The sequence below is a fragment of the Thamnophis sirtalis genome, unplaced genomic scaffold (assembly GCF_051295495.1).
Source record: "Thamnophis sirtalis isolate CommonGarterSnake01/CBP01778 unplaced genomic scaffold, rThaSir2_p1.2 scaffold_4, whole genome shotgun sequence".
NCBI classification, from domain to species: Eukaryota; Metazoa; Chordata; class Lepidosauria; order Squamata; family Natricidae; genus Thamnophis; species Thamnophis sirtalis.
In genome coordinates this window covers 129,992,319-130,014,903 of record NW_028261384.1, presented here as the reverse complement: position 1 = coordinate 130,014,903, position 22,585 = coordinate 129,992,319, and the positions used below count along the sequence as shown (strand labels likewise).

General features: G+C 39.9%; 1 protein-coding gene across 1 annotated transcript; it reads right to left on the bottom strand.

The window, feature by feature from the left end:
• Positions 1–1,532: 1,532 nt before the first annotated feature.
• On the bottom strand, positions 1,533–22,370 carry LOC148046572 (vomeronasal type-2 receptor 26-like). The gene is made up of 7 exons (XM_087714852.1): positions 21,861–22,370; positions 14,521–14,678; positions 13,162–13,339; positions 11,379–12,236; positions 10,759–10,986; positions 2,858–2,984; positions 1,533–2,428 (listed from the first exon to the last, which is right to left on the bottom strand). The coding sequence occupies exons 1-7, from the start codon at positions 22,368–22,370 to the stop codon at positions 1,533–1,535; spliced, it is 2,955 nt and encodes a 984-aa protein (XP_087570978.1).
• Positions 22,371–22,585: the final 215 nt, after the last annotated feature.

The window sequence follows — 22,585 nt, the reverse complement described above, 5'->3', positions numbered from 1 at the left end:
AAAATTTTTATCTTCTTGTTCTCTAATATCAAATGTCAATTTACTCATTTCAGCACATTCCATTATTTTGTGAATAATTTCCTCCTGCGTTGGTATTTTCTCATTTCTCCAATTTTTAGCAAATGCAATTTTAGCTGCTGTTAGCACATTTACTATCAAATATTTCAACTCTCCATTGTATGTTTCCGGTATAATTCCCAATAAAAAAAAACTCTGGTTTAAAGTCTTATGTCTTTTTGTATCATTTTTTTCCAACCAATTGTGGATTTTAGTCCAATATCTTTTAGCTTCTGTGCAAGTCCACCACATATGGTAATATGATCCCGGTATCTGATGGCATTTCCAACACTTTTCTGATTTGTTCTTGAACATTCTTGCTATTCTTGTGCCACCTGTAAAAAACCTTATACAAATTTTCTTTGTATGCTTTTGAGATAATCATTTTATAATTTTGAGACCACAATTTCTGCAAATTCTCTAAATCAATCCCATATCCCCAAAATTTTCTCCAACCAATCATAGATTCTTTAACTTGTTCTTCTTCTAGCTAAATCTCTAACCTCTATCCATATAGTTCTTTGATTACTTTTTCATCAGTCCCTGTCAAAATTTAATCTAACTCGGTCATTTTATCATGGAAATCTTCCATTTTAAGACCTTTATCATATCTAGAATGTATTTGCACATATGAAAACCAGTTCATCTTTATACCTTGCAGTTCTTGCATAGATTTTATTTCACCCTTTGCATTCAATATTTCACCATATCTAAATGGTAGTAAAAAATGTTGAATTTCACCACTGAGAAGCATCCATTAGTAAGTTCCTTCCAAATTACTGAGATCTTCGGGAACTGAAATGGATTATTTGGATTGGAGCCTGAAATATTTTTCATTGATGAGAAATTTTCTCCAACCCACTTAGTAGAGGAATAATGAAAAATTTCTCTAATATTGTTTCCAATGCCAAGCCCCATAAATGCTATAATTGCTGAAAATTTTAATATTTTAAAAATCTGAGATGCAGTATTTGTTCCACTTAGATAATTAGCAATAGCAGTTAGACTTATATACTGCTTCATAGGGCTGTCAGCCCTCTCTAAGCGGTTTACAGAGTCAGCATATTGCCCCCAACAATCCGGGTCCTCATTTTACCAACCTCGGAAGGATGGAAAGCTGAGTCAACCCTGAGCCGGTGAGATTTGAACAACTAAACTGCTGAACTGCAGTCAGCTGAAGTAGCCTGCAGTGCTGCATTTAACCACTGCGCCACCTCGGCTCATTCTTCCCAATTCTTCCCAAGGGAACCAGAGTTAGTGTTACTTGATACAATTTTGTAGTCCTGGTTATAGATTTCTTCATATGAATTTTTCTCTTCAATATGTGTGAGAGTTTTTTGTTAGAAATTTGTGTCAAGATGATAATTATATGTGTAACTGTATGGTACTGAATCAACAATTCTGGCATGTAATGAATCTCACATTGTTGTTGGAATCAAGGAAACAGTGCACCACACCAATAAACAAAATTTGAATCATTTCTTTATTAACTGTCCCTTTGTATTCAAATCAGGTCTAAAAATAATAACATAGCATTTGGGGAAAAAGATGCAGCCCAGTAACCCAGCTGCCGAAGCCAAAATTGAGAAGATCTCCACAGCTACCATATATTTTCCCTTTGTACTCAGATAGGTTGGAACAAATGATATCCAGACAGTACAAAAGACCAACATGCTGAAAGTGATAAATTTGGCTTCATTAAAACTGTCAGGTAACTTTCTGGCTAGAAAGGCCACCGTGAAGCTGGTAGAAGCCAAGAACCCCATAAAGCCAAGGACAAGGTAAAACATGGTGGCTGAACCTTCATTACATTCCAGGACAATTTCTTCAGCCATGGAGTGCATATCTAAATATGGGAATGGGGGAGAAATTGCCAACCACATTGAACAAATGGTGAATTGTGCTATGGAGCAAAATAAGATAATACCTTTGGCCAACCTGTTCCCCAACCATTTCCTCATTTTGGAGCCTGGCTTAGTGGCCATGAAAGCAATAACAACAATGGTTGTTTTCCCCAAAATGCAAGAAAGGGCCATGGAGAAGATGATGCCAAAAGCAGTTTGTCGTAATAGACATTTCATTTGGTCAGGTTTCCCAATGAAGAGCAAGCTGCAAAGAAAGGAAAGGAGGAGAGCAATGAGAAGAACATAAGTGAGATTCCTGTTGTTGGCTTTGACAATGGGTGTGTCCTGCTTTTTAACGAAGATTCCCAACACCAAAACTGTCAGCAAAAAAAAGACGAGACTAACAGTGGCCAAAGTGATTCCCATTGGCTCATTGTAAGACAGGAAGGTTGTAGTTTTTAGAATACAGAGATTTTGAGCCTTGTTTGGATATCGATCTTCTGAACATTGGAAACAATCAACTGCATCTGAAACAAGAAAGCATTAAAATCTATTTCTGGAAATAGTAATATAGGGGAGCAAATAGTTAATAAATAGAAGAGTTAATTAATGTTTTGTGATTAAAATTCTACTCTGTTCCTCTTTTATGCACATTCTCCTCTCTCTCCCTCTCCCCCTCCCTCCCTTCATTCCCTCTCTCTCTTCGATCTTTCTTGGGGAAATCCCTCATCCTACAACAGAAAAGGGTTTTCATTAGGCTTAGGGTTTTCATTAGGCTTTCAATAGGTCATTTATTTTTGGATTCTCTGAAATATCCTTTTATTTTTAAAATTTATGGAGCAATGTCATTCCTTCAGTCATGACATAAATAGTCCCCTTGGGAGGTTAAATATTAACATTCTGAATCACAGTTAAGGAGTCTGAATGTTGTTGTTTTTTCCAAAAGCAAATCTTACCCATCTGGTTTGAAATTTTCCCCTTTGCACATGGAATACAGTCATAACAGCAAAATGGTTTCCCTTCTATTTTTCTCTTCCTGGTCCCTGAATAGCAATGATCATTGCATACAGACAGAGGTTGAACCTATCAAGAAGTGAAAGCAGGATATATTAAAAGTCACAATTTTCTATCAGAAAATTCTCTTTCAGGGTGAATTTTACATCTAAACACAGGCAAGCCTGCAGGTATGACCATTCAATTTAGCAACTTTTCACAAGAACAAATTTATCCAGAAAGGCTACTTACGTTAGAAATTCAACCAGCGACCAACAGAAGCCTTTGTAGCCATGTGATTTGGATTCAGTCACTGGCACATCAAGGATTGGTGGGAAAAAAAGCAATCTAAGAGCCATAGTTTTATCATTCTTCTTTTCATTTGAAGGATAAATTTGAATTTGGCAAGCCATCCATCCATTCATTTACCCACCTATCCACCTGTCTGTCTGTCTATCTATCTGTCTGTCTATCTGTCTGCCTGTTTATCTATTGGGGTATTATCCATCCATCCATCCATTCTACTGTTCTCGGTATTCAGATCATGTCTTCCTGTATTGTCCTTTATAAATTGATTGCCTTCAAACCATCTTCTTGGGAAATGTTTAAGTTGACATAGACCTTTCAATGCTAAGACTACAGCTAAAGTGGGAGATAATTCTTTTTTCTCACAGGAAAATTGGGGATCAGTAATTAACTTTGAAATGGCAAGTAAATATACGTTTTCCACTCCACTTTTTCTTATGGAAAGGTAATTGTTACATCATCTTTCTGCCTCTGTCTGTCTGTCTCTCTATGTGTCTGTGTCTCTCTGTGTCTCTGTCTGTCTCTGTGTGCATTGTGTGTATCTGGATTTGTAAATATGTATTCATTCCGTTTAATATAGAATTAGGAGACTGGTGGTAAAGATTGGGTATACTGTTTAAATGATCTGCACATAATGAACTGTGAATGTGATTTTCAGTACAACTCACAACACCAAAAATCACTTTTCATGGAGCTGTGGCACCTGCTGTGTACATCTGTACAAGCAGGCAACTCTCTGCATGTGTGTCTCTCTGTATTTGTGTGTTCTTTTTAAAAAGTGGATGGTTCAATAAGGTGATGATAGTTCCTGGTAAGCACTCAAGTGTGTCTCAACAATTCTATATTGGATGTTGGGCCAAGCCAATATTCAAGGATCCAAAGCTGCACTAAGCAGATTCATTCCAGAAAAGACTGATGCAGTTATTGGGGTACAGAACTTCTGTGATTGCCATATAATGAATGAAAAATCTGTGTACTATAAAATCAAGTTTTACTATCTGACGGCTTCTACTGCCCATATGTTGTGGATGGCATCAAGTTGCTGATCTATTATTAGGCTGTTTGCTTTTGATCTTGTGTTTTGACAGCTTGCCTTCAGAAGTTGTGGGTGTCCCAACACCGTGGGAATTTTAGAAGAGATCAGACAGCCATTTGTTTGGAATGGTATAGGGTCTCCTGCATGGGCATGGGTTGGACTAGAAGACCTCCAAGATTCCTCTCAATTCCTTTATACTGTATTCTGAGAATTGGCCTTTATATAAAGGAATCCTTAACCTTTTTTTTTCTATACTTTGCTTCAGGAGATATAAAAAGGATGAGGAGTGTTCCAATATCTAAGAGGTTGCCACAAAGAAGAGGCAGTCAACCTATTTTCCAAAGCACCTGAAGGCAGCACAAGAAACAATGAATGGAATCTGATAAAGGAGAAAAGCAATCTAGAACTTTCCTATCGGCCACAACAATTAATCAATGGAAAGATTTTCCTCCAGAAGTTGTAGTTGAAAGTTTTTAAAGAAGAGATTGGACAACCTTCTGCTCAGGGTTTCCTGCCCAAGAGAGAGTTGGACTAGAAGACCTCCACAATATCTCCCAACTCTGTTATTTTCTTAATTTCAATTCAGTGACAATTTTAATAAGCCACTCAATTAATTATTACCAGGTCCAATGAATGACACTGAGAAGCAAGAATGAAAAAAAAATTAAATAGATGTAAAAAGAACTAACCAATCACTCATGAATCAAACAGAGATTGAGCTATTTGGTCAACCTGTAGCCTATGTAACTTCCCAGATACGATTAGCAAATGGAAAATTTGAAAATCAGGATATGCCATTCAAGCAAAGGGAAAGCTAGGGAAAAAAGTACCATGAATTATAAGGCAAAAGGCAAATAGGAAGATAATGGATTTGTGAACAGATGGGATCAAAACAATTGCTTGAATACCTGTGAAACAGGGATGACTTATTATGTCATCCCTGTTTCAGGTTTGAAACTAAACCCTGGCAAGACTGTGTGTCTCTGGGTTTGGGGTTTGTTGTCTCAGGGAGAATTGTTATTTTTGGTCTTGGATGGGGTGGCACTACCCCAAACAGATCTTGTGCATAATCTGAGGGTTCTCCTGGACTCATGACTCCTGCTTGAAGAGCAGGTGATGGTAGTGCCAGGAGGGCCTTTGGGCACTGTAAGTTGTGTGCCAGTTATGCCCTTTTCTGGACCAGCAATCCCTACTCACAGTCACTCATGCCTTAGTCACTTCCTGTCTTGACTATTGCAACATACTCTACATGGGGCTTCCCTTGAAGAGCATCTGGATGCTCCAGCTGGTGTAAAATGTAACGGCCTACATGGTTTTGTGCAGACCCTGATGTGCACATGTATCACCTCTCCTGCAGGTGTTGCATTGCATTGTTGCATTGCCTACCGATTTTCTTCTGGGTGCAATTCAAGGTGCTGGTTGTCACCTTTAAAGCCCTTCATGGCTTGGTACCAGGTGATGTGAGGGACTGTCTCTTGCCAGTCACATCTACCCGACCCATAAGAGCTGGGAGGCGGGGAATACTGTGGGTCCCATCCCCGAGGGAGATACACCTGGTGGGACCCAGAAGAAGCGCCTTCTCTGTGGTGGCTCTTTATCTTTGGAACATCCCTGGACAATCCCTGGAGATTAGAATGGCCCCCACTCCAGTAGAGTATTCTCTACTGAAGGCACTGAAGACCTAGTTCTGCAGTGGACCTGGGGAACCCAGAGGAGGATGGAACCCATTAAATGGCTTGTGAAATCAGCTGTCACTGGGTTAGGAGGTTGGGGAAAGGGGTGATTTTATTACATTGATTTTATTACATTAATTTATTTTTTATTAGTTTTACTGTTTTTAGATGTGGTTTTTATATTCTGTAAGCCACTTTGAGTCCCCAGGGGTGAATAGGCAGTAATACACAGTAAATTTAATAATAAAAAAATAAAATAAAATATCATTTATTCATATAGTTACTAGGAGAGAATCCAATTCAAAAGCATATAATAACCATCAACTAGAATATGTCCTCACACAAAGAGATGGCAGCTTTCTTCCTATTTTTTTCATATATTTTTTCAATAGCATTAATATCATGTTAGTCCCCTGTTTAAATTAAAAGGCACTTCAAGTTGTGTACATTCAAATAATATCCAGAGTCACTATTGGGGAACAAACATGGATTTTCCAAATATCCTTCTTAGGGAAATCTCCCAACACACAATAGGCATTAACTTTTTACACCATTCGTATAAAAATGTTACGAATTCCGTCATATGAAGCTTTTGTTTCTTTAATGTATATCAAAATCTAGATAATCTAGATGGTCGAGATCTAGAGCTATTATAATTAGGCAACCTTGAAATGCCAACAAAGAAAGATTCTAAGTATTGGATTAACTTCTACTAAAAGCATAAAAATATGACAATAAGTTATCAGGAAGTTATTTTAAGCCTTACTATACAAAGATTTCTATCTTTATATTTTAGGTTTTCTGATCATTTCAGGTAATGAAATGCAACCATTCACTTCAACACTTTAAAGTTGCAAAAGCACTGAAAAAAGTGACTTAGGATTGTTTTTCACGCTTATGACTATTGAAGTATCCACATGCTTGGCAACTGGCATGTGTGTGTGCGCATGTGTGCACATGGACTTGGACATGTGTGTGTGTGTGTGTGTCTGTGTGTCTGTGTGTCTGTGTGTCTGTGTGTCTGTGTGTCTGTGTGTCTTGCAATGTCCTGGGATCATGTGATCATCTTTTGGAACTTCTTAACAAGCAAAGTCAAAAGGAAGCCAGATAATTTAACAAGTATGTTACTAACTTTAAAATAGCAGTGATTCACTTAATAACTATACCATGAAAAGTCATAAAATTGAGCAAAACTTAATCAGTGTCTCACTTAGCAATGTAAATTTTTGGCCTCAATTGTGGTTATAATTGAAGGACTACCTCTATTTCTTCATGTTTTGAGTTTTCAACTTGACAATTTGAAGGATTAGATCCATTCAAATCAATAATTCTGGAAGCAAGAAGGGATGGGGAATTATCGTAATTATTCTAACCATCTCGATTACTGAGAGCCATTTGGCTCTGCCTGGACTCGCACCCTAACAGCTGCGCAATCTATCTTTTCTTCCTTTTCTCTACCTTTTCTCTTCTTACTTTGTATGGGATATGCTAGGGGTATGCATGTAATTGGAATGAATGATCCCACTTTTATTACCATTATTGTTGTATTTTCTGTGTTTTTAACTATTACGTGGGGACTGTTTGGGGGAGTGTTTGAGTATGTATGATTCGGAGGACCTGCCGGGAGTGGCGGGGGCTATGGGGGTGGTTGAGGGGACCAGAGACACAGGAGAGGGTCGGGGTATTGCGGTCGTAACAGGGAGGGGCAGATACGGCGGGGACTTTAGGGCAGGCCATTACCGGGGAAGGAGGGTTCGCTACATTGCAGAGATCCCTCCTTCCGGCCCTAGGAGTCCCACTCCAAGACCGGATGGCGTAAGTAGTCAGGACCCTGGTCTCAGGCTGTTGTCGCTAAATGCCAGGTCTGTTGTTCATAAAGCTCCTCTCGTCCGGGACTTAATTTTAGACGAGAGGGCAGACCTGGCATGTATTACTGAGACCTGGCTGGGCCCAGAGGGAGGAGTCCCCCTTGTAGAGCTGTGCCCAGAAGGATTTCAGGTGCTGCATCAGCCGAGAGCCCAGAGAAGGGGTGGGGGTGTGGTCGCCGTTATCCGGGAGTCGTTAGTTCCTCGTAGGGTCCCTGCTCCGGAGATTGTCGGGTGTGAGTCTTTGCTGTTAAAGTTGGACCTCAAGGGTCAAGTGGGTTTGCTGCTAACGTACCTGCCTCCCAACAGCGTTGCAGCAGCCCTCCCCTCGCTCCTCGAGTCGGTAGCCGAGCTGGCAATTGAGTTCCCTAGGTTGATGGTCCTGGGGGACTTCAATTTGCCGTCGCTCGGTGAAAACTCTGATGGGGCGCAGGAGTTCATGGCCTCCATGACAGCCATGGGCTTGACCCAAGTAATTAGAGGCCCAACCCATTCAGCGGGACACATGCTTGACCTTGTATTTCTCTCGGAGCAGTGGATTTGTGATCTTGGTCTGAGGGGGAACGACATCATACCCCTGTCGTGGTCAGACCACTGCCTACTGAGGCTCGACTTCCGGAGGCCAAACCCCCACTGTAGGGAGGAGGAACCGACCAGGTGGTTCCGCCCCAGGCGCCTTATGGAGCCGTTAAGGTTCCAGACGGAGCTTGGGGTTATTCCTGACACTCTCGCCCACAGTCCGGTGGAGACTCTGGCTGCTGCGTGGCACTCGGCAGCGTCAGAGGCCCTCGACCGGATTGCACCACTGCGGCTCCTCCGAGGCAGCGGATCCCGGAGACCCCCTTGGTTCACCGAGGAACTCCGGGAGATGAAGCGCCGGAGGAGATGCCTAGAGCACCGTTGGAGGTCCGATAAGTCCGAATCGAACCGAGCAATGGTAACCACCTGCACCAGGGAATACACCAGGGCACTTAGGGCAGCAAAAAGATCTCACATAGCCACCCTGGTTGCATCCGCTGAGTCCCGTCCAGCCGCCCTGTTTAGGATAACCCGCTCCCTATTGAACAAAAGGGAGACGGGGGAACCCTTGCAGGGCAGAGCTGAAGAGTATGCCCAATTCTTAGCGGACAAAATTGCTCGGTTTCGGTCAGACTTGGACTCCACCCCCGCAGTTCCAGCCGAGACACAGGGGGACCAAGTAGAACAGCTCTGGGTTGAGTTTCAGGACGTTACCCCCGGGGATGTGGACAAGGCCATGAGAGCTGTAAGTACCTCCACCTGTGTTCTGGATCCGTGTCCCTCATGGCTGGTCACGAACTGCAGTGAGGTGACACGAGGCTGGATCCAGGCGGTCGTGACCGCCTCCCTTCAGGAGGGGAACTTCCCCGCCGCACTGAAAGCGGCGGTGGTGAGACCCCTCCTGAAGAAACCATCCTTGGATCCAGCTGTCCTTAATAGCTATCGCCCTGTCTCCAACCTTCCCTTCTTGGGGAAGGTTGTTGAGAAGGTGGTGGCCTTCCAGCTCCAACGGTCCTTGGAGGAAGCAAACTACCTAGACCCCTTCCAGTCAGGCTTCAGACCCGGTTACAGCACAGAAACCGCTTTGGTCGCATTGATTGATGATCTTTGGAGAGCCAGAGATGAGGGACATCCCTCCATCCTGGTCCTCCTCGACCTCTCAGCGGCTTTCGATACCATCGACCATGGTATCCTTCTGCGACGACTGCGGGAGGTGGGAGTGGGAGGCACCGTGCTACGGTGGTTCTCCTCCTACCTCTCGGACAGGTCGCAGTCGGTGTTAGTGGGGGGGCAGAGATCGTCCCCTAGGCCCCTAAATTATGGGGTGCCTCAGGGCTCGGTCTTATCCCCCCTACTATTCAACATCTACATGAAACCGCTGGGGGAGATCATCCGCAGGCACGGGATTAGATACCATCAATATGCGGACGTTACTCAATTGTATCTGTCCGCCCCGTGCCAACTCAATGAAGCGGTAGATGTGATGAGCCGGGGTCTTGAGGCCGTTATGGACTGGATGAGGGTTAACAAGCTTGTGCTCAACCCAGAAAAGACCGAGTGGCTGTTGTGTTTTCCTCCCAAAGATCTGACTAATTTTCCATCACTCAGGCTGGGGGGTCAAATTTTACACCCCTCAGAGAGGGTTCGCAACTTGGGAGTCCTCCTGGATCCGCAGCTGTCATTTGACCACCACCTAACGGCTGTGACCAGGGGGGCATTCGCCCAGGTTTGCCTGGTGCGCCAGTTGCGACCCTACCTGAATCGGGAGACTCTCACAACAGTCACTCGGGCCCTTGTGATCTCCAGGCTGGAATACTGCAATGTGCTCTACATGGGGCTGCCCTTGAAGAGCATCCGGCGACTTCAGCTAGTGCAGAACGCAGCCGCGCGAGTGATTGCGGGTGCACCTCGATTCACCCGCATAACACCTATCCTCCGCGAGCTGCGCTGGCTGCCTGTCGATCTCCGGATGCGCTTCAAGGTGCTATTAATCACCCATAAAGCCCTACATGGCAGTGGATCTGGATATTTGAGAGACCGCCTTCTGCCAATTACATCCCTGCGACCAATACGATCCCATAGACTAGGCCTCCTCCGTATCCCATCGGCCAGCCAGTGTCGGCTGGCAACCACAAGGAGGAGGGCCTTCTCAGCAGTAGCCCCGGCCCTTTGGAACGACCTCCCTGTGGAGATTCGTACCCTCTCCACCGTCCAAGCCTTCCGCATAGCCCTGAAGAACTGGCTCGCCCGTCAGGCCTGGGGATAAGGATAGTTACCCCTCCCGAATGATGAATGTATGTTGCCTACCATTTTATGATATGTCTCTATCTTGATGTTTGTATTTCCCCCCTTCCCAGTTTTATGTGAGCCGCCCTGAGTCCCCTCAGGGAAAAGGGCGGCCTACAAATTCTAATAAAACTACAAAAAACTACAAACAAACAATTTGTAATCTGAGCAGGCTATACCTGGTGAAACATGGCGGGCCAGATGATGTCTTGTGCAGAAATGGTGAACAGCTTATCTGCAGAAGCTGATGGGTCGATCTTTCCAACTTTGACTTTAACAAAACTGTTGTTTGGGAAGGTGACCCAGTTGATAATGTCAAATCCAGTCTCTAAATCCCCATTTTCATTGAAGGAAATTTTCTGTCCTGCCGTGTTATTAAATGAGATAGTTCTCAAATAGTGATGGAGCTAAACAAAAACAGAGGTAGACAATTAATGGGAAAAAAGGAAGGAACGGAAAGAAAGAAGAATCAGTAGTATTAAGTTGAAGGTTATTCATTTAATATGATTGGACACATTAACAGAATAATTGTTTGTTCAACCCCCATCAATATTTCTTCAGATATATTGAATCTCTGCCAAATACTGAGATGATACTGCATCATAATTCTTTCTTCCATTTTTTTGTAGCATTGTTATATCTTCACAATTACAAATGTTTCTCAAAACAAGAGAAAAATAGAGTGGCAAGAGACTTAAAAATCATCACTTCAGCATTCTCATTGGCCATAACCTTTGTAGCACAGCTTATTGCATTAGACAGAACAGCAAAGGGAAATATTCATTTATTCTTTTATTACCTGCCATGGTTTTTGAGCCAACAATATTTCTCTCCCAACTTCTGCCCTTCTCCTGTATTTGGACTTAGATGTAAGCATGGCTTGTAAAGCATGTGCCACACCATAGACTGCATTATAGATGCTGTAACTCTGTCCACTTATGGTGGTATCAAAGACAGACTTAGGTAGTTTCTCCAACTTCTCTTCTCCAGTGCACAATATTCTATCTTCATCCAACGTATCTTTAGGAAATGAACATTGAAAAGCCTGCTCCCAGAACTCTCTCATTAAATGGTCTTCTGCTTCTGAAATTGGATTTCTCATCTGAAGGAATTTATTGAATCCAGGAATCTCCTTGGAAGAAACTATGAAAGATATAACACCATTGAAGGCATTCATATCCATCATCCTTTGAAATGCAAGTGAGGTAAACTCCATCTGGGCTGGCATTATCCAAACTTTATCTTTGCTCTCAATGGGGGTCTCTAACAATTGTTCAATATAGGGCAACATTCTAAAAAAGATAGTGTTTTGATTTTCACTATATACGATAATAGCATTGACAGTGCTCTTCATGATAATCAGGTGTGTTTTGCGAAAGCGTGCAAGGACATTTAAAACATTATTAGAAAATGTTTCCCTGACCAACTCTTCTATGAAGTCAAAGCAGACACCATTCTGGTAAAGCAAAGGAACAGCATTTTGTATGAAACTCTCTCCAATCACACTAGGTTGGGTAATCAACCCAATCCACGTCCATCTAAAATACAGCAACAACTGGAGAATACCCATAATCTGTTGATCACTATTTGGGAAAAAGCGATGAAAGAAAACAGTTTGTATCTTGTCATATATTGTTGGAGAAGACCCATATGTCAGCTAAACATAGGGAAAAGAAGAAGAAGCATGTTTTTTGAAATTGAAACATTCATTGTTTTTTTTTTAAAAAAAATCTGTTCTTAATGTATGGTTTTCTGTAACAATCAAGATCTAATCATGTTCTGAAACAACTGATGTTCAGAATATTTTTTCATTTGTTTGTTGTACTATAAGTACAAAGCCAGAGACATGAGAAATGCATTAATTCAGGAAATGAATTTAAAGAACAAAGTAACTATTCCCAAATAATAATATATTGATTTTTTTTTAAATCATGAATTGTTAATGTGGTTACTAAAACATGGTAAGGAAATTTATTCATAAAATGTATTGGGTGCAATCCCAAAACAGCTAGAGCACCATCTGAACACCATTGGCAAATACACTTCAGCAAAGGGTACTTATAACTCCGTCAAAGAACCAACAATTATTAATGGGCTTGGATTAAGACTGAGAAATTAATCAAGTACAGTATCTAAAATATCTCATCTGGCCACCATATTTTTGTTTTCATTTCTCTTTGAATTGCCAATTATTTATTTTCAAATAATAAACTGTAATATAAAATCTATATCATCATCATTATTATTATTTTGCTTTGTAAACATTAACTTTGTAAATATAACAGGAGTGGGATAACAGTTTTCAAACTTGTGGGATTCTGTTACTGTAACCCTAAAATAATGTTTAGTATTCATGATTCTGGTTTTCTGATCTTGCAAGTCCACAAGAATTACTCCCCCCCTCTCCCTTTACATTTGAAACAACAATGAAGAGTCCATTCTGAGTTGCTTTCTCAAATTTCTTTTCTGGTTTGGGCTCAGATGCTTTTGATTAGATTATTGTCTCTAGACTGTGGCTCTTCCACCTGGCTCTCAAGCCTCTTCTCACAGCCTATTACACTTTGTTCAATAGCAAATCTTACCTGGGGCATCTTGTAGACATTCAAGATGTTTGCCATGTAGGAATAGATGTGATAGTTAGGTCCTGCAATAACAGATATTGCCCTATCCTTGGCATCACACTTATAATTGGGGATGAATCTGCCCCGTGTCGAGAGAAGCTCCATTGAAGCCAAGTATGTCCATCTCGCCATGAAATAACTATTGGAGAGGTGTATACCCAGAGTTACGTTGGGTAAAATGTGATTGTTTTCATTGACCTCTTTCACAGCTAAAGCCAATGCCAGTATATGTTGATAGTTCTGTAGGAAAAATCTGCAATAAGAGATATATACCAAAACATATTTCATTTATCAAAGAATTGACATTATGCATACTTTTTAAATATTTCAACTAAACATTCCACATGCACTTAAATTAATCATCTAAATGCCTAAAGGCTTGGAAGCTGTACAATGTTCTAATATAACAGTATGAAATCTAGTGAAATACTTGGATAATATTTCAAATAGTCTGCAAAAATATTTCTGAGTGTTATATAAATGATTTTTGATGCAGGGGGAAATGCTCTTTAGGGAAAAACATAAAAGCACATTTCTTTAGTCAATGAACACTGACTGTTACAGCTCTTCAATTCATTATGAACAATTTCCACTGAGAGATAAATTGCTTGAAGGGACTTTAATAAACATATTATTATCTACATATAATTCTTAGACATACTTCTAGGTTTATATATTAGTTTATTATGATATGTGTGTATGTGTATGTATATATATATATACACACACACACACACACACACATACATACATACATACATACATACATACATAATACATACTAGCATCATCTCTTTCTATTTGCTTCAGGGGGTTTGTGTGTATATGAAAAAAAAATGCTTGAACGTAAATGTTGTATATAAATATTTTTTCTTTGCCCATAATAGACTTATAGTGCTATTTTATCCTAGTTAGGGTAGACAGAGGTTATATTTTTGCTATTTAGAAATCAAGTTCAAAGTGCTAATATCACCATTTTCCCTAATATTCAGAGCAAACATTAAGTCACAAAATGATGCCATTTAATTGGCAACATAAAGTGACTCCATCATATTAAGTAATTATTTGATTCAAAGTAATTAAATGAGAAAAGTTTCATATAAAATTTTAATAAATCACTGAACTGAGATCTTTCATACTGTAAGTGTGCGTACATATATATTAAGGTAACAATTTATGTTGGAAGAAAGAACTAACTTGCAGGTAATAGGTGAAATAAATTTCTTCTGCAAGCAATAATACTAATTACCTCAGCCCAAGCATCCTATTATAGAAGGATATCTGGTCTGAGATATGCTACAGTTAAGAGAAAGTCTTTACATGAGCTCATCAACCAGTTCTTCAGACGGATGTCTTCTGAAAAGCACTGGATCGGATATCATGTAGAATTGAGATAGTATCCCAGCCATTATGAAATCCCCTGTCAAAAAATACTTGTGCTTCATAAGGGGAGATTTCCCCACAGCATATGCATTAATCTGAGGAGTAAGGCATATAAACCCTGGCAATAGCACTGCCATTGTTGCAAAGGAAAATATCATCTTCTTCAAGAAAACCTGTGTCATCACACATGAACAAGTTCTGTCTGCAGCAAGGAAACATAAGAATAAGTGATCCCTCTCACTAATTAGATTATCCTCCGTGTATATTCTTTCTCGAAGAGCAGCTTGTTACACTTCTAGCTCTCTGGTCCCACAATTAATGACACCTTTCAATCTTGACCTGTTCTTTTGGGCTTATCACTCGGACATCCCCAAGGAATTGAGAACAAACTATACAACCAAGACTCCCTAAGTAATTATAGGGGAAATTAATGGATGTTCAGTGAAACTTGTCAGAGTTTTTGAGGGTATATTTGTAATTTATCATTATATTATTTTTGTTAACAGATTTAATTGGAATAAGTCTGTAAGCTGCTCAGAGTCCTTTGGGATGAATGCACTGTGTAAGGGCATGTTATTTATTATTAAACTTTGAACTTCCCTTGCCCATTAAATATTAGCTTTAGCCGAAGCATTGTAGAAGAAAAGTTTTGATGAATTTTGATATGTGAGATGGTTCAGATTAAACAATATTTACATGACACAGTCAATACTTTTTTCAGAGGGGGATGACTTCTCAAATCCAGAATATTAGATACCATGTGGGACTGAGAAAGAATGCCAGCAATGGTGTGATTTCCTGAGGGAAACGATTTATGTTTAGTAACAAAAAGGTTGCTCACATCACATGCAATATAACAAAAAAAATATCATTCATCCAATGTTCACACTTATGACTGTCTCAGCGTCACTATGGTCACATGATCAAAATTTGGGCATTTAGCAAATGGCTGTATATTTATTCAGGATGAGCACCCTGGGGTCATGTGATCACTATTTCTTCCTTCCCAGCCAGCTTTCAACAACCAAGTCAGCAGATGATTTTCTCAACAATCATGTGATTCATTCAACAACTGCAGTGTTTCACTTAACAACCATGTCAAAATGGTCAGAAAATTTGATCTAAGTCACCTAACAACCGCTTTCTTTAGTAACAGTAATTTTGGGCCCAATTGTGATCATAAATTGAGAGCTATTGTACAATATGTGGCAGTAACTTTATTATCAAGGCCTTGAACAATGGGATCCTGTTCAAGAAAATATGTTTCCATACATGTCAGAGTGTACACAGAGTGCACACTCTGTGAAACAACCCAGGAGTAAACACACTAAACAGAAGTTTGTATTTAAATAGTGGTTTATCTATAAAGAATGTATACTTACATTCTTTAGCCAGGCCTCAAACAAACAGCAATCAGCAATTTGCAGCATGGTAACACATATGGAGAGAAAAATTGCCCAACAGGGCCTCTTCTTATCTCCGGGTCTTAAAGTGATATCAGCCGAAAAACGTTGCTGACTCAATCTCAGAATTACATCATCGTAGCAGCTGGTCAGGTCATAAATCATTACCCTGACAATATGGGCACCAATTTGTTCTGCACAATAATAATAACAGTAATCTTATTGGAATATATCTTTTTAAACTATCCTATAGAGCATACATATCTATCCTATAGAGCATACATACAAAGGAGCCGAGGTGGCGCAGTGGTTAAATGCAGCACTGCAGGCTACTTCAGCTGACTGCAGTTCTGCAGTTCGGCTGTTCAAATCTCACCGGCTCAGGGTTGACTCAGCCTTCCATCCTTCCAAGGTGGGTGAAATGAGGACCCGGATTGTTGTTGGGGGCGATATGCTGACTCTGGAAACCACTTAGAGAGGGCTGAAAGCCCTATGAAGCGGTATATAAGTGCTATATCCCTTTTTAAAGAATGAAGTAATTATAGCCAGATCATTGATTCCAGTAAAGGAATTAATAGAATTAAAAGATACTATTAACATTTCTTAAATCCTTGGTTTCTTCTGTTCCTTGGAACTTTTCAAGAATTTGAAAAGAAGTTAAGGAATCTTGGGATAATGATAGGAGAAATAAGCTGATCCTTAGATAAATTCTACAAACTTTGGCTTAAAAATGGATCATATCTGTGATATAATGAAAATGTATATACTTCTAACTAAAACAGCATATGCTCTGGAGGGAAAACTCTTTCCTCGTAAGGCTCGGACGGTTCGTAATCTTTAAACATTTTTTTTCTTTTGTTCCAGAGTAGGAGCTTAGAAAGAGAGGCAAAAACAGAGGGAAAGAATGTAACACTGCCATCTAGAGGCTAGAGGTTTGGCAACATCTGATAATACAAAGTTATTGGCTTTGTTTACTGAAAGGGTCAGCGGCTATATAGATGTTTTTTTGAAGGAAAGAGAAAGCTTTGACCTGAAAAACTTTACTGAATTTGTTTGAAACCTAGTAAAAGCCTTGGATGCTTTAGTGCTAGTGTCTATAACCTGGAAAAATGGCCCAATATGAAGAAGAAAAGGGGCTAACATTGTAAAGAATTATGCTAGAAATTCAAAAATTCTTAATAATCACAGAGAGAATTGAAAAGAGACTTGAAATTATAGATCAATATACAGAAAGTATGGAGGGAAGAGTTGAGAAAACCTATAAAACAACAATGAAATTTGAGGACAGAGTTCAAAAAACCACAGAGATATATGAAAGTGATAAGAAAATTGTTGACACTGAGAGCAAATCGAGAGTGGAGGGAAATGATAAGTGCAAAATACGGAAAGGAGAGATCGATGAACTGGAACTCTATCTCAGATGTCAAAATATAGATGAAGAAAAGGGAGAAAATTTGGCAGAAACAATGAGAGTAATTTCGACAGAAGCACCAGCGATAACAAAAGTCAAGCTGATGAAAGGAACAGATAAAGGGTTTCAAATTTTTATAAGATATGCAATAACAAGTTATCAAGAGAAGTCCACAGAAGACTTATCAAGAAAACACTTAGAATTCTACTAATGGCAAGAGATATTGGACTGCACTATTTCTGGAAGGATACAGGATGATAATGTGAAATGTCAAAATAAAATTTAGTTAAATTTTGAGTACTATGTATAAAACAAAGTAAGAATAGCTATAGTCAAATAAATAATCAATAATGATAATAAATCATTTATATATACTAGATTGATAATATTAAATTTTATACAAACTGTAAGTGGGGATGATGGAGATGATGTTGAAAAACCTTTTTATAAAAGCTAAATAATTCTATATAGAATAGAATATAAAGATGTAATATCATTGAATGATGTAATGAAATGCCATAATATAAATTTACTTCAAATTTAATATGATTCGTATAAAAAGGATGTAATAATAGCTCTGCTTAATAGATGTTTAACAATTATAACAATTTGTATACATGTAAATTAGATTGATGATACTAATAATGGAAAAACATGGAATTGAAAATTATTAGAGAATGTTATCAGTGCTAAAATAATGGAATGACTTAGAATAGGATATAAAAAATCTTTATTATTGGATATATTGAAGATGATATAATGAATCATTATAATATAAATGGATACATATTTAGAATACCTTGTTTAAAATGGAGAAACAATAGTGATAATCATACAAATGAAGTATAATAATAATGTATACAAAGATGTTTGATTGACAATATGTGATTTTTGATAAAGCTCAAGTGATGACTATGGAAAGGACACAGAAAGATCTTGTAACCAATCAACACACTGTATGTAGTTGAAGAGGTTTTTATGTTCTTTGTTTTGTGCGTTTGTGTTTGTTTGAAAATGAAAATTTTATTTTAAAAAAGAATATTCAAAAGGACAGATGCAGAACAAGAATTATTTTATCAGTTCTGAACTTACAAAAATTTACTTTTCTAATACAATAGCTGTTGAAATTGGACTGTTCATAATTTGGTGGTTTTTAAGAAGGCCATTAAATCATGGATTTTTCTTGGAAACGTTGAAGTAAAATGGCTAAGAGAACCAGCATGAACTACCAATTTGCCAATCACCATGTCTACCATTATTGATATTTTAGAATGCCACAGCAAGGATTATGTGATTGCTTATTGCCATTATCATTTCCATACAAAGGAAGATATGTGTCAAGTGGAAAGTAGAAAAGTATACTTTTAGACAACCAATATAAAGTTATGATTCAGATTGGCATACTGTATATTGATAAAATATTTGAACCCAGTTAAACATAAACTACTGTATGTTTGTGGATCTCATGGCATTCAGTCCTATTCTCTTAATCTTCAGGGATATTCATTCATTCATTCATTCTGCTACTTAGCTGCAAGGACATGAGTTTTTTCCCCATTTCCTTGGTTTCCAACATACTTTTCCAATAATAATTACCATTCTCCTTTTTAGCAGTCTAGCAAATAATCTTGTGCTAACAAAAAGCTTAATTAGCCAACCTCTATAAACTACTGAGATCTTTGGGAATTGCAGTGGATTTACTAACATTAAATTTAAGCCTGATATACAGTTCACCAATCAGAACTTTTCTCCAACTCATGCAGTAGAAGAATAATGAAAACATTGTCAAGTTTTATTTCCAAAATCATGTCCTCCATTTTTTGGGGGAATTTCAGGGAAACTTATATTTTCAAAATCTGAGATACTTGTACTTCAATATTCGTTCCCATTACTAGTAATTAATAGAATAATAGTGTTGGGAGGGACCTTGGAGTTTTTCTCATCCAACTCCCTGCTTAGACAGAAATTCTCCACCACTTTAGTAAAGTAGCTATCCAATTTCTTCTTTAAAACTTCCAGTGTTGGAGCATTCGCACCTCCTGGAGGCAAGTTGTTCCACCTATTAATTGTTCTGTCAGGAAATTTCTCCTTAGTTCTAAGTTGCTTCTCTCCTTGATTAATTTCCACCCATTGTTTCTTGTCCACCTTCAGGTGCTTTGGAGAATAGTTTAAATCCCTCTTCTTTGTGGCAACCCCTGAGATATTGGAACACTGCTATCATGTCTCCTCTAGTCCTTCTCTTCATCAAACTAGACATATCCAGTTCCTGCAACCATTCTTCACATGTTTTAGCCTCCAGTCCCCTAATCAACTTTGTTGCTCTTCTCTGAACTCTTTCTAGAGTCTCAACATCTTTTGGTCACCATGTTGAGATGTGGCGAGCAAAACTGAAAGCAGTATTCCTGCATTCAGGAATTGTTAATTGTTCTCAATGAAAGGAGAATTAGTGTTACTTGATAGAATTTTGTAATCTCTTTCTGATTATAGGGTTCTGAATATAAATGTTTTTTTCTGTCAACCCTGGAGACATCTTGAAACATCTTCAGGTTGCTAAAGTTAGGCTGGATAGAGCTGTGGATAAGGGAGCAGGGAATAGAGCTAGCTGGGAAAACATGTAACCAAAGAAACATTATTTTTCCTGGGAACCAAGGACACTCTTAGCAGCATTTGATGGGGTGTGGATGGGAGTCATTCAGGTCTGGGAACTGTGGCCTAATTGGGGCATGTGATGGTTGGGTGTAGAGGGGGGGATAAACTTTGGATTTTGAATTGGTTGGGGAAAACTCAAGGAGCTTCAAAGCCGGGTTTTCACCAGCTGTGCCAATATGACATGCCTAATAAATCTATACTTTGAGGAAATTTCTGGCCTTGGAATTTTGATTTCATCTGGAGTGTTCCTTGGAGCCCTGACAGCATCTTCACTATTTGTAAGAGATCTTTAATAAGAATTAGTATTGAGATTATATGATTACATTTATGGCAGCGAGTCAACAATTCTGGCATGAAATGAGTCCCGCATTTACTGTTGGAATTAGGGGAATACTTAATGCATCACACCAATAAGCAAACTGTGAATCATTTCATTATTAACTGTCCCTTCGTATTCAAATGAGGCCTAAAAATAATAATATAGCATTTGGGCAAAAAGATGCAGCCTAGTAATCCAGCTGATGAAGCCAAAATGGAGACGATCTCCACGACCACCTTTGTACTCAAATAGGTTGGTACAAATGATATCCAGACAGTACAAAAGACCAACATGCTGAAGGTGATAAATTTGGCTTCATTAAAACTGTCAGGTAACTTCCTGGCTAGAAAGGCCACCATGAAGCTAGTAGAAGCCAAGAACCCCATAAAGCCAAGGACAAGGTAAAACATGCTGGCTGAACCTTCATTACATTCTAGGACAATTTCTTCAGCCATGGAGTGAATGTCTGAATCTGGGAAGGGAAGAGAAATTGCCAACCATATTGTACAAATGGTGAATTGTGCTATGGAGCAAGATAGGATAATATTTTTGGCCAATCTGTTCTCCACCCATCTCCTCATTTTGGAGCCTGGCTTAGTGGCCATGAAAGCAATAGCAACAATGGTTGTTTCCCCCGAAATGCAAGAAAGGGCAACGGAAAAGATGATGCCAAAATCCATTTGTTACAATAGAGATTTCATTTGGCCAGGTTTCCCAATGAAGAGTAAACTGCAGAGGAAGGAAAGAAGGAGAGTGATCAAAAGAATGTAGGTGAGATTCCTATTGTTGGCTTTGACTATGGGTGTGTCCTGCTCTTTAATGAAGATTCCCAACACCAAAGTTGTCAGGAAAGAAAATAAGAGACTAATAGTGGCCAAAGTGATTCCCAGTGGCTCATTGTAAGACAGGAAGGTTGTAGTTTTTAGAATACAGAGATTTTGAGTCTTGTTTGGATAATGATCTTCTGAACATTGGAAACAATCAACTGCATCTGGAAAAACAAAATATCATGGTCAATTTCTACAAATACCAATGTACTGGGATTAAGAGTTAATGTAGGAGCTAATTAAGGACATTAATTCAATTATGATCTCTTACTGTATATTTAGTGCCATGCTTTAAGTACACCACAATGTGTAATACTTACACATTGCTTTGTGATTACAATTCTACCCTGTTCTTCTTTTATATATATATATATATATTGTCTCCCCTCTCCCTCTCCCCCTTCTTTCATTCACTCCCTCGCTCTCTTTCTTGTACCTTTCTTGGGAAAATCCCTTGTCCTACAAAAGAAAATGGGTTTCATTGGTCTTATCTTTTAATTATTTAGCCCCCATCCCTGAAAGCATGGGAAGGAGTCCCCAGGTTGCCAGGCTGTTCCCCAGAGTAGAGCAGATGCAGTCTGTCCAGGGTAGTTTGCAGGCGCCGGCCCATAGGCAGCTCGGCTCGGCAGGGCTCTTGTTTGAGATACGGCAAAGGGTGGAGTGCTGACCCAGGAGGTAAGCAGCCACCCTTGCTGGCCAGTCGCTCCGATGCATCCTGCCCAATGCCTCTTTGTCCGAGTGGACAGCTCATTCCACCTGGCCATTGCTAGCTGGATGGTAAGGGGCGGTGGGCACGTGGTGATGCTTTGCACGGCCAGGAACTCCTGGAAAGCCGTGGATGCAAACCAAGGCCCATTGTCGAACATTGTCAAACAGTGGGTGGTGAAGAGGCACCGCAAAGCCCGCAAGGTGCTTTCCATGGTGGTGGACAACATGAGAATGAGTTCCACCCAGCAGGCGTATGCATCCACGACCACCAGGAACATCTGGCTGTGAAAGGGACCCGCAAAGTCCAGGTGGAGTCTCGACCAGGGTCCCCTAGGAACCTCCCAGTCCCGGGGTGGCACCGTGGACAGTGCAGGGTGGGACATCTGGCACGAGAAACACCAGGCCACCCAGGCCGCTATCTCATCATCCATGTGGGGCCACCAGACATAGCTGCGAGTTAATGCCGTCATGCAGGCTATGCCCAGGTGGTCCCCATGGAGGCAGATAAGCACCTGGTGGCGTAGGGGTGGGGGAATGATGACCCTATCCCCCCCAAAGCAGGCACCCGCTGTGGATGGATAGTTACAACTGTCGGGTCTTGAAGGGGCGGAACTCCTCTGAGACCCTGCCCATAGGCCAGACCCTCAAACCCCATACCACGACCTGGGAAAGGATAGGGTTGGCT

What these genes read in the sequence shown, in the direction of transcription:
- LOC148046572 (XM_087714852.1), bottom strand. Translation starts at nt 22,370, where the DNA reads ATGACGGCATTAACTCGCAGCTATGTCTGGTGGCCCCACATGGATGAT. An exon ending in GAACTGGTTGATGAGCTCAT is followed by an intron (nt 13,340 to 14,520) that starts GTAAAGACTTTC and finishes CCTCTCCAATAG; the next exon opens with TTATTTCATGGCGAGATGGA. An exon ending in ATGTCTACAAGATGCCCCAG is followed by an intron (nt 12,237 to 13,161) that starts GTAAGATTTGCT and finishes CCCTATGTTTAG; the next exon opens with CTGACATATGGGTCTTCTCC.